Below are 12,608 nucleotides of genomic sequence, written 5' to 3'. Positions count from 1 at the left end.
GAGCACTAGACTGAAGTCATTTTAAACCTTAAGGAATCCTTCAAGTGCTAGCTTGAAATACTCAAAGTCCTTCTCAACTTTGGCACGGTGACAATGAAAAAAATTCTCTGAATGAAATAATCAGGGATCCATAACAAATATGATTGGTTGACAGCACGCCATCAGGAGTGTAATCGTCTTTCAGTTGACGAAATTCTGATCCTAAAAATCATTTCTTTGCAAATAATGCCCTCAGAATAGAATAACTGTCTCCTGTTAATGTTCAATAATATTCGGTTTTAAAAAGTGTACTAAGTTAACTTCTATAGATTTTTAAAAATTAATTAAAAGGGCCAAATGCTGTCAGTTATTGTATTTTCATGGTAGGTGGAAATTAGAGATTATACTGATGAAAACCATCTGATGACAAGATATGCAAAATGACTTAATTTTTAAATGAAGTTCTGTAGAAAAAAACTGAACCACTTGGAATAACTTCAGATGCACTTACTGAAGGGTAGCCACAGTGCAGATATCACTAGAATATTCTATAAATGTTTAGGTATATTAGATAAACAGCATTAATAATTCAAAGTGTAGTTCCTTTAGTTTCATTATGAAATTTCATCAGTTTAAAATGTAATTTTTAAGAAACAACAAAAGAGGATATTTGGATTCACATACAAAATGAGTAGTTTAACTAAATTAATAAATTCAATCATCCACTGGTCAGATTGAATGACTTTTTGACCACCTCTTTTTCTGAGTTGCCATAATTATGCCTATAAGACAGAAATAAAAGTGACTGATTTTCACTTTAACTTTGCAGGGCATTAGTTTTAAGGCAGAATTAGAAGCTAGTATTTGTCTTTCGTGTATGCTAATCTCACAATGTGAAAGAGACCGTGAGATTTGCAGCTGACAAAATTTAAGACCTCACTGTTTGAAATTTTGAATTAATAGATCACCACTGATAAACATTTGTCCAGAGTCACTACAATCATGATATTATAAGAGATAGGTTCTGTGCCTATGAGATAGCAACAGATGTAAAACAGAATGTTATCTTTGCTTTTTGTCTTTTCTGTAGTTTTGGATGGTACTCATTATGTTCATAACTAACACTGTTTACTGTATGCTTCTGTCTGATCAAGTGCATGTTTAAAAAAGAAAGTTACCGTTTGCCTGCATAAAGTTAAATGTTATAAACATGTTCATGTAATAATCAGTTTGTTGAGCATGTGTTCACATCCTGTCACATGATTATTTCCTCTACTCAGAATGCTGCTTACAAACACAACACAGTTAACCTTGGCATGCTGCCCTATGGAGGTATTTCAGCAATGCATGCAGGCAGAAGCATGACTTTAAACTTGCAGACTAAGTCTAAATTTGATCTACAAGAACTACCTCTTCAGAAAGTAAGTATGGACTGCTCTACATGTGTCAGCATACCAAAGCCAATTAATGTTGTTTGTTCACGTAATGTGTTTAGGCTGTGTGTACAATCCTGCTTACAGACTCTCAGGAGTCCAAAAAGCATAAGGGCAAATAACGTAGAGCCCATACTCTTAGCTGCTAAACGAATATTGATAGCTAGACCGATTATCAGGTTCTTACTTAACAACTTTGCTTTTTGGATTGAGCAGGTACATGGCTTCTTGTGTTGCTTTAAGACTCATTTTTCTTATTATTCATTCTTTTTCTTTTATTCTTTGCTTTTCTTTCTTTCATGTATGTGTATATGTATATATACACATGTCGACATTTTTTTTTTTTTTTACTTTTTTGGAGACAGTCCTATACTCTCTTACTGATGCATTCTGAGAACAGAAATAGAAATTATGATTGGATTTTAGTTGGAAAAGTCCTAGAGCCCTAGGTTAGAATGACAATTAGGTCATTAGCACTTCTAAAAGCTTCTTTAGCCCATTTTTTTGCGGGAAAGATTACACAGAAGTAAAACATGGGAAACAAATTTGTGGCTTAACTAGCAAATTTTTACTCATCCTAGGTTAATGGGAAAGTAGCAAGTTGACATGGTTTTAAATGAAAATGTAGACTCATTTGAAAAGGCATATATGATAAGAGAAAATATTTCCATTGTCCAAGGAATTTCTGCTTGTTTTATTCAGGCAAAACAAAAAATGTTCATTTTACCTGTTTAAATTGACTAATGCAATCTGTCTGAGTTGCATTTCAATGGAGACTAATGAGTCATTTTCACACAATATGCCATTATGACTATATTGTTAATGTAGTCATTAACCTAGTAAGTTTTTATAAAAAAAAAAAAAAGCAATGCCAAAGTAAGGATAATAGAATGATGGTAGCCTCTAAACCCTCTTCTCTTAATCAATTAATGAACATATGGAACAAACTACCCTCCCAGGGAAATGAATGTGATAAGACCTCAAACTCATGTTTTATTGTCAAATTGTCAAAACAGTCCCTAACTCTGGATACTTTGCTTCCTACTCTGAGGAGAGTAATAAAATCAATTAGACATTTCTATCCATAGCTTTTTTTTTTTTTTAATCACCCATGATCACTTAAAAAAAAAACTGACTTAATTGAGAATTTCTGTAAATTATTTTCTCTGTCTTCAGTCTTCTGTTGCAGAGCCAGTATTGTATGCAAAAGTCTCTCCAGGAAGAAAAATGCCTGATCTGTGTGTGGTCTGTGCTTATGTCAGTGACAGAACACTCACTCTGAGAAATTTCAAAGTGGTAACTTGACGTCACTGAACTCAGAATTGAGACTGGGTGTTGTTGGCTCCAGCACGCTACTATCAGTAAGACCCGTTTCACAGGAGCCTCTCCTTTAATGGAGCCTGTTCTTCATGTCCTCTTAGAGGCTCAGGGTTCATCCTCTGCCCTAAAGAAAACCAAAGTTCATAAGGGCCTTGAAACTCATTTGCACTAAGGAACAGACGAGCTATCACCAACTTAAACAGACAACTTTCCTGGAGGGCTTGTCAGTTAAATAGAAATCAAATCCTTAAGTTACAATGATCGAATTTCAGAATGCAAAGAGCAGATTAGAGAGGTCTTGGTATGAAAGAAGATATTGTTTGAACTCCTTGAAATTATTGTATGGACAGCCCCTAATTTTACTTAGTTTTTTGCCCTGTTTTCTTGTCAATCTATAGAATAATATACACATATTCAGTGCCTGAAAGGGCTTCCCTTGTGGCCCAGCTGGCAAAGAATCCGCCAGCAATGCGGGAGACATGAGTTTGATCCCTGGATTGGGAAGATCCCCTGGAGAAGAGGAATGCTACCCTCTCCAGTATTCTGGCCTGGAGAGTTCCACAGACTGTATAGTCTATGGGGTCACAAAGAGTCAGACGTGACTGAGCGACTTTCATTTCAGTGCCTGAAAAATGGTAATACACTTGAAGCACTGTTTCTCATTGTGTACATTATTCTCCAAATGTAAATTAAGTACCTCTTTGCTGCTATATTAAATTTATGATGTTGTTTGGGGTACCCTATAGAATGGATTCATTAACTATTCTTGTTGTTCTGTTGCTCAGTTGTGTCTGACTCTTTGCAAACCCATGGACTACTGCACACCAGGCCTCCCTATCCTTCACCATCTCCCGGAGTTTGCTCAAACTCATGTCCATAGAATCAGTGATGCCATCCAACCATCTCATCCTCTGTCATCCCCTTCTCCTCCTGCCTTCAATCTTTCCCAGCATCAGGGTCTTTTCCAATGAATTGGCTCTTCATATCAGATGCTGAGGTATTGGAGCTTCAGTTTCAGCATCAGTCCCTCCAATCAATATTCAGAGTTGATTTCATTTAGGATAGAGTGGTTTGATCTCCTTGCAGTCCAAGAGGCTATCAAGAATCATCTCCAACACCTCAGTTCCAAAGCACCAATTCTTTAGCACTCAGCATTCTTTATGGTCCAACTCTCACATTCATACATGACTACTGGAAAAACAATAGCTTTGATTATACGGACTTTTGTCAGCAACACGATGTCTCTTCTTTTTAATATGCTGTCTATGTTCATCATAGCTTTTCCTCCAAGGAAAAAGCGTCTTTTACTTTCATGGCTGCAGCCACTGTCCTCAGCGATTTTGGAGCCCAAGAAAATAAAGTCTGTCAATGTTTCCATTGTTTCCCCATCTATTAGCCATGAAGTGATGGGACCAGATACCATGATCTCAGATTTTAGAATGTTGAGTTTTAAACCAGCTTTTCACTCTCCTCTTTCACTTTCATCAAGAGACTCTTTAGTTCCTCTTTGCTTTCTGCCATTATAGTGGTGTCATCTGCATATTTGAGATTATTGATATTTCTTGCAGCAGTCTTGATTCTAACTTGTGCTTCATCCAGCCCAGCATTTCACTTGATGTACTCTGCATATAAGTTGAATAAGCCAGGTGACAATATACAGCCTTAATATACTCTTACCAATTTGGAACCAGTCCATTGTTCCTGTCCAGTTCTAACTATTGCTTCTTGACCTGCATACAGGTTTCTCAGGAGTCAGGTAAGGTGGTTTGGTATTCCCAACTCAAATTCCACAATTTATTGTAATCCATACAGTCAAAGGCTTTAGTGTAGTCATTGAAGCAGATGTTTTTCTGGAATTCCCTTGCTTTTTCTGTGTTTCAGTGGATGTTGGCAATATGATCTCTGGTTCCTCTGCCTTTTCTAAATCCAACTGGAACATCTGGAAGTTCTCAGTTCGTGTACTGTTGAAGCCTATCTTGAAGGATTTTGAGCATTACTTAGCTGGCATGTGAAATGAGTACAACTGTGCAATTGAACATTCTTTGGTATTACCCTTCTTTGACCTTTTCCAGGCCTGTGGCCACTGCTCAGTTTTCCAAATTTACTGACATATTGAGTGCAGCACTTTTACATCATCATCTTTTAGGATTTGAAATAGCTCAGCTGGAATTCTATCAACTCCGCTAGCTTTGTTTGTAATAATACTTCCTAAGGCCCACTTGACTTCACACTCCAGGATGTCTGACTCTAGGTGAGTAATCACACCATCATGGTTATCCGAGTCATAGATACCTTTTTTGTACAGTTCTTCTGTGTATTCTTGCCACCTCTTCTTAATATCTCCTGCTTCTGTTAGGTCCATACCACTTCTGTCCTTTATTGTGCCCATCTTTGCATAAAATATTCCCTTGGTATCTCTAATTTTCTTGAAGAGATCTCTAGTCTTTCCCACTCTGCTGTAGCTCTAAGATTATCTATGGGTGGCACAGATCTTCCCTGGTGGCACAGTGATAAAGAATCCGCCTGCCAATGCAGGAGACGCGGATTTGATCTGTGGGTCAGGAAGATCCTGTGGAGAAGCAAATGGCAACCCACTCCAGTATTCCTGTCTGGGAAATTCCATGGACAGAGGAGCCTGGAGGGCTACAATCCATGGAGTCACAAAAGAAGTAGACACTACTTAAAAACTAAGCAGCAACAAGATGATCTGTAACAGAAATGTTGCAGAATTATAATACTTGGAGATATTGCAAACTTCCCAATTGGGCAAAGAGATGATCTAAAGGAATTCTCTTTGGGAACTGTATTAAATTGCAAACCAAGAATAAAAAAGTATGGAAAAGAAACTGAAAAATATATATATGTAGACACACACGCATATGTAGCACTGAATCACTTTGCTTACAGCTAAAACTAACGTAATGTCGTAAATCAACTATGGTGCCTGTGTTCTAAGTCACTTTAGTCATGTCCAACCTAGGACCCTGTGGATTATGGCCTGCCAGGCTTCTGTGTCCATGGGATTCTCCAGGCAAGAATACTAGAATGGGTTACCATGCCCGTGTCCAGGGGATCTTCCCAGCGCAGGGATCGAACCCACATCTCTTATGTCTTCTGCATTGGCAGGCAGGTTGTTTACCACCCGGGAAGCTCCAAATCAACTATACTTCAATATAAATAAATTACTATGCTGCCATCCAGCTTCACATCAAAAAAGAATATCAAGTATTGAAATACCCTATCTCAAAATGAATTATCACTAATACTTTATTATTTGGTGGCTCAGATGGTAAAGAACCGCTTGCAATGAGGGAGACCCAGGTTCGATCCCTAGGTTGGGAAGATTCCCTGGAGAAGGAAATGGCTACCGGTTCCAGTATTCTTACGTGGGAAATCCCATGGACAGCGTAGCTGGTGGGCTACAGTCCATGGGGTCACAGAGAGTCGGACACATCTGAGCAACTGACACTTTTCATTCATACCAAAAACAACAACAATAACAACAGGAGAAGAGAGAAGGCAAGGATGGAAAAGAAACAGGGTTACTACTGCATTGCCCCCAAACTATTATATGACCCAAATGATCACTTTAAGACCTATAAAATGTAGGTATTTAGGCATCTGGACAACTTTCCTCCCCTGTTACTATTGCAAAACATTATCAGGTGTTTGCATCGGATGCTTAATCAGTTTCAAAATTACTCCAGAATAAAAAAAAAAAAAATTACTCCAGGGACTCCTTTCTTTCCAACCAGGTCTCCGCCCTTTTGCCTTTATGCTCAGATACATCTCTCCCACAGAACTTCTTGATTATAAAATGTGTTTGGTTTTCCTGGGAAACTTTAGGGTTAACCTTTCTTAAGGTACAATCTCTCAGAGTCTCCCTTCTGGCTCCACTGACCCATTGATAATCAGTCCTATGACTGAAGCTCAATTTCCTGGAACTCTTCTCACCAGGAAAGGAGATAGGCAAAAATTATTTTCCTTTGATTTACAAATATACAAAAACCTATATGACACTTTCACCTTATCATTTAGGATAATAAATATTAGCATCAGCTATTTAAATATCATGAGAGCCTCTACATGATGGTTAGCCATGAGAATTGCACTAAAATATAGAGTAAGATCAAAATATAAACATTTTCAATAGGTAAATTAACAAAACTGTTCATTCTCCCTTGAAAATACTGGAGCTGTCTTTTTATTCATAAAATTCCTGAATGATAACACCGCCTCTCTATTTATGTGCTATGGTAAATGACGCTGAGTTGTCCTAGAAAGAATGAATGAAGTGTCCTAAGGGACTGAAACGAATGCTTTCATGTATTGCCAATTAAGCACTGGATAGGGAATTGCAGCATCCATTTTTTATAGATGGTGCCTTTGCCAGGGAATATTCAGAAGCTGAAATCCAGGCCTGTTCCCCACTCTCTGCTGGCAAGACTTAACTTCTTGTAATTAGGAGAAAGGAGAATCCTTTTGTATTTTTTCTGTTACACTGAAATTGTCTTTTTGCAAGTTATGTACCCAGAAAGAGCACCTTTGTGTGGTTGCTACCTCGCCACTCCCTCATGGTAATTGACAAAAAGCCGCTATTTGTATTAATACTACCTGAAGTCCTGAACCAGCAGTTTATTTGTTTTTTTTTTTTTTTTTTTTTTTTTTTTTGGTTTGCTGTTTTGTTTTTTTTTAAGGCTACCAAAATGTTTCTAATTCTTTTTTTTCCAAATTTCCTTTAAGCTAACTTGTAATAAACTAGTTAGAGTATATAACTGTTTTTTGATGAAGATTAAAGAACTCTGCACTTGATAAAGCATTTAAACAATGAATATTTATGTGAATAAAAAGAAAAGTCTCTCCCAGATTTTGATACATGTTTTGAATATTTCTATTTTTTTATGTTTCTTATATTCCAAGTCTAGTATTATACATTTTTCATGGATTACAAGCTAAATATAGACTTTCTGTACTGTAAATAGTAAATTACAGTTTCTATGGTAACTTTATAGAATCTCTTGATATTAACAGAATGTGAATAAAAACCACAAAAATTGGTTTGATAAATTTAATATCTTTTTTAATATTTTCATTTTTTGATGCTTATTCTAATTTCCTAAAAAATTTAATAGTACTTATTACCAGAACATGTAAGACATACACATGCGCTATTGAATTATAAATTATTAGTATTGTGTCTTTATTTATTGATTCATTTAATCATTCATTTATTCATTTCTCATTTATAACTGCCTCTCCAAAAAGCATTTAAGGTAGCTTCCTATGACTTTATTGATGGTTCAGTGTGCTTCTTTGGATGTGCTCTGTTGTAAATGAGCTTAGCTAATATCTTGAAATTTTATGTTATCAAAAGAAATATAATATTGTAAAATGTCAGTTCAAACTGTCATTTTTATTATCCACATTAATGGTGGGAAAAATAGATATCTTGACAGGAGAAGAGTAAAGACTAGGATTTATTGAAAATCTACTATGTACCTAGTACCATGAGATACTTTAAATGTATTTTTTCACACAGCCCTCACCAAAAGCCCCAAATGGAAGTATTACCACCATTGTATAGAATAGGAAACACAAAAGAATACACAAATAGAGTGTATTAACTAATCCAAAATATATCACAGCCCAAATCATCCCCTACGGGCTACAGAAACAGTACTTTCTTATTTAGCTGAGTTTAATAAATGCTAATAGTTACCTTCCACTCTTCAACATAGGCTTGCATTTCCTCAGCACTCAGTATCACCAAGAAATATGTTTGGTAGCAATAAAAACCAAAGGTTGTGAACCTAAGAAAACTGCAGGTTAATCATCCATGCTACTGCTGCTCCAGAGATATGCAAGCCTCGGAAAGAAATCACTTGCCTTTTCCAACACCCTATCTGCAGGTGTCTGGCTGCCAGTATAAATAGTGTGGTCTCTTCTGCACTGGAGAAACTGATCATTTTTTCTTGTTCTTTTTTTAACTTCTACCACCATAATATTATTCCATAGTTCCTACTACTTATTGGCTATTGAAGCAGACACTAATATAAATTATAATTTCAGGGGAAGAGAAGTTGAAATTATGGGAGCATGTATTAAATAATATTTTAATATAATTTTGCCTGGAAGAAGATGACCTCACTGTTTTATTAGTTGATACTCATTCTACTATCATTGAATTAGGCAATGTTTGCACGTAAACTCTTTAAATTTCTAATGTCCTTTCTTATAGATATATGCAGATTACTCGGGATCAGATAGTTCCAGTGCCCAACATGTATTCATTCACCCGAGTTCCAACGGTTATTTATTTAATTCCAGTTCTGTTTTGTTTGCTGAAAGCAAAGCAAGATTTATGTAGAACCTTGGGTTAATTTATGCCTATAGTTTCTCTTGATTTTGCTGCATCTATTATTGGCTACTTATCACTCACGAAGGACTCACTTATCTTTCTAATTATGAAAAAAATCCTTCAGTCTGTAAATCCACATAATTCCTCATAGACAGTGACGAAAACTACCAAAATAATCTTGTACTCATACAGATGCTTCCTGACCGTTATAATGAAACAATAGCTTAAAGATCATCTAGATATTACATTACCATCTTCAGATTGAGATCTGTGAAATCATAATGATGTAGATTCAAGCTTGATGTATATTTGTCTTTATGACCTACTATGTTTCAGAAAAAGAATAATATAACAATAATTTCACTGAAAATACTTTGGGGAAAGTTGTTTTCCACCCATTTTTTAACTGTGTGCCTTTGTGAACTATGTGCCAATTACTAAACAAAATAATCCTTGAGTTCTTAAGTAATATATCCCAAGACCTTTGCAAAGTGCCAAATTCTAATACTACCCTGATAGAATTCTTCCAGCTAATTGCCATAAGTTAATTTCCCAAGCTTGCAATGCCCCCATCAATTAACAGTCAAGAGCAAACCTTCTGTAACAGCTAAGCCCATTTACTCATATATGCGAATCCTGTACATACACATATACTCACATAGAGGCATACATATGCACACATGCATGCATACACTCATATACATGCTTGTACATACACAGATATATAGGCATACAAAGACACATATATTCATGCACATTTAGGTCTCAGCAAAATCAGAAATTACTTCTTCCAATGGAGGCTTGTGATCATTCGCAGCAGTCAAAATCACAAATATTAAATCTGCAAATGTTTGCAGTCGTTTTTCAGACTAGTGTCTGTTCAGCAGAACTTCTTCTAACATTACTGAATTTCTTAACAAGTGTAATTTCTGACTTTTAAGTAAATCACACTGACCATTTTCTCTTTTATTTTGAAATATTAAGGATCTGCAGAATTTAGAAGCTGAAGAAATGCTATATTGTGATGATTTTCCACATATTTTATGTTTAATTGGTTATGTGTGGTGAGGAAAAGACTAATTCTTAATTTTTTTAAGTATCTAAAAAAATAACTTGAATGTGATACTAAAAATAACTGAATAAAAATTGAACTCAATTGATTTTGTTCTTTGAAATAATAAATGAAAGCTTCATTATTCTTTTTACACTTTTTGGTTGCTCCTTTTAATGTTTCATAAAATTTTAACAACTAAATAACTGCATTTTTGGACAGTTCAGGAGCACTTTTTTGAAAGTATTTTTTTGGTAAATAGCTATACTCATTCCTTTTGAGAAAGAATGTGAACCCACTACTACATAATTCTCTTTTGGGTTCCTCCCTCCCAAACATAAATAAATGTTTTCACAGTATTTCCACGTTTGAAAACTGACTCCTCCGGTGTCTCACTTAAGAGAAACAAAGAAGCCAGAGCATTCTGGAAATGAATAAAAGAAATTGCTTTCAGGAAATTCCTTTACTCTTGTTGTCTAGTCAAAGTATTTTTTTTTCATGTGTCTGTGTATTTATGTTCTCTTTGGCCCCTGTAACATACAGAAATTGGTGTAGTTGTTAGTTCTAATTTTAAAAAGAGAAAGATTAATTGGTAAATGAATGAAGAATCTATATCATCATGATCTTAGGATTTTGACTAAGGGCTTTCACCTTTTTAACATTAAAAAGAATCTTGCAATTTCAGTTGTTCTCTGTGACTAAGAGTCATGTCAGGGCAGCTGGCAGAAGTTTAGTGGAGGAAATAGTGATAAAGACGGGAATGCAATGGAGGCAAAAAGGATTATTTGTGCTTAATTCTGGACACCTTGCAAAACTCTGTGTTCCACAGACCGAGCTAGTTGAACATATTTATAATCCCACTTTACTGGCAGAGAAATCAAACCAGCAGCTACATGCATCCTAAAAATTCAAAAAGAAAACTGTTCAGTGGTGCCCACTCTGCATAGTTGTATTTTAACTGCTTAATTCTAAGAATTTTATTTGTCATAATAATAGCTAGAAAAATTATGTGTGGGCATGTACAAACATTAATCTCTAAAAGATAAAGATTAGAAAATTAATGCTTGAAATCAGGCAGATGGTCACTGAAGAGCTGTCTGGTTATTTTCAAGTAATATATACTTTATATATGTTAAAGTGAAGTCATTCAGTCATGTCCAACTCCTTGTGACCCCATGGACTGTAGCCTACCAAGCACCTCCATCCATGGGGTTTTCCAGGCAAGAATACTGGAGTGGGTTGCCATTTCCTTCTCCAGGGGATCTTCCCAACCCAGGGATTAAACATGGGTCTCCCGCATTGTAGGGTGATGCTTTAATGTCTGAGCCACCAGGGAAGTCCTCTTAAATATGCTAACCTATATCTTATTTTCAAGCAAACACAGGTAAATTCATTCCTAACTAACCCAGGAGCCTCAATTCAATACGTTTTTTCTCTTTTTTCATAATTTCTGATACTCATGAAAAAGGAATTCACACAGTCAAAATATAAGAAAACTGAATTATTTCCTTACTTTCACTATACCCACTAGACCCCAGAAAAATTTCACCTGATTTTAATTAATTTTGTCATAGTAAATATTATTTTTAACAGTTCCAAGCAAGGCTTTTTAAAAATGCATGTAATCAAAATGTAGATAGAATCATTGTATAGTTGTTTTGTAAAGGAGAACAGTTAGGACCACTCAATATAACTGGATGAAGCCTGACAAGCAGTGCACCTGCACCATATTACGAAGAGAATGGCCCAGTTCTCTCATTCCAGGGTTGGAGGACAATTCTTCACACAAAGAACTGCAGACTTTTTCTATCTGTAGGGATCCTCTAACCAGACTTTCTCTATCTGTAGGGATCCTCCAAAATATGTGGGGTAAATGACATAAGAAACACTGATTATAATATCATAAGAATTCCCCAGAAAATCAGGCAGTACTTGTATATCCTATAGGCTAGAGGAAAAAAAGTCTATGCAAAAAGTTAATCTGCTTTGACAGGAAAAATATCCCACTACTTTAGCCCTCCATAGGAAGCTGTCTTTCTCTTGGTGTATGATTACCTTCTGTTACTTAGACCAGATTACAAATGCCTCCCAAAATATCTATAGTAATAATAACAGAGACAGGAGTATTGTTATTTGTTAAAAAATAATAAGCAGTAAACCAGTCAAAAATAAAATATATATGAAGAGTTTAATCTTTACTATATAAATGATCTACACAAATAAATCTGGAATCAAAACAATTATGATTTATTTAAACCAAAATTCTAACAGCTCAAAACTTTTTATGTGTTAGTTTTTCCTCTAAGTGATCTATAAATAATGTCATAGTACCATGAATCTCACACTATGCTAATGTTAACATCATTGTAGATTAGTGTAAGACACATTCTCCCAGAATCACTACAGCCTTATAAAATTTGTTTTAGATTATGGTTTGGAATATTAGAAGTTACATACTATGTGTTAT

The 12,608-nt window shown here is 35.5% G+C and overlaps 1 protein-coding gene across 2 annotated transcripts in view; it reads left to right on the top strand.

Annotated features, from left to right (window-relative positions):
- LRRC7 (leucine rich repeat containing 7) overlaps positions 1-12,608 on the top strand; it is a 577,609-nt gene that overhangs the window by 486,945 nt on the left and 78,056 nt on the right. For both annotated transcript variants that reach the window (XM_043460998.1, XM_043460997.1), the window contains one exon: positions 1,260-1,400. In XM_043460998.1, coding sequence (XP_043316933.1) covers positions 1,260-1,400 — 141 coding nt within the window. The remainder of the gene's footprint in view (positions 1-1,259; positions 1,401-12,608) is intronic.

This window comes from Cervus canadensis, chromosome 2 (genome assembly GCF_019320065.1).
Source record: "Cervus canadensis isolate Bull #8, Minnesota chromosome 2, ASM1932006v1, whole genome shotgun sequence".
NCBI classification, from domain to species: domain Eukaryota; kingdom Metazoa; phylum Chordata; class Mammalia; order Artiodactyla; family Cervidae; genus Cervus; species Cervus canadensis.
The sequence above is the reverse complement of the archived record's forward strand: the minus strand, read 5'-3'. Positions and strand labels throughout refer to the sequence as shown.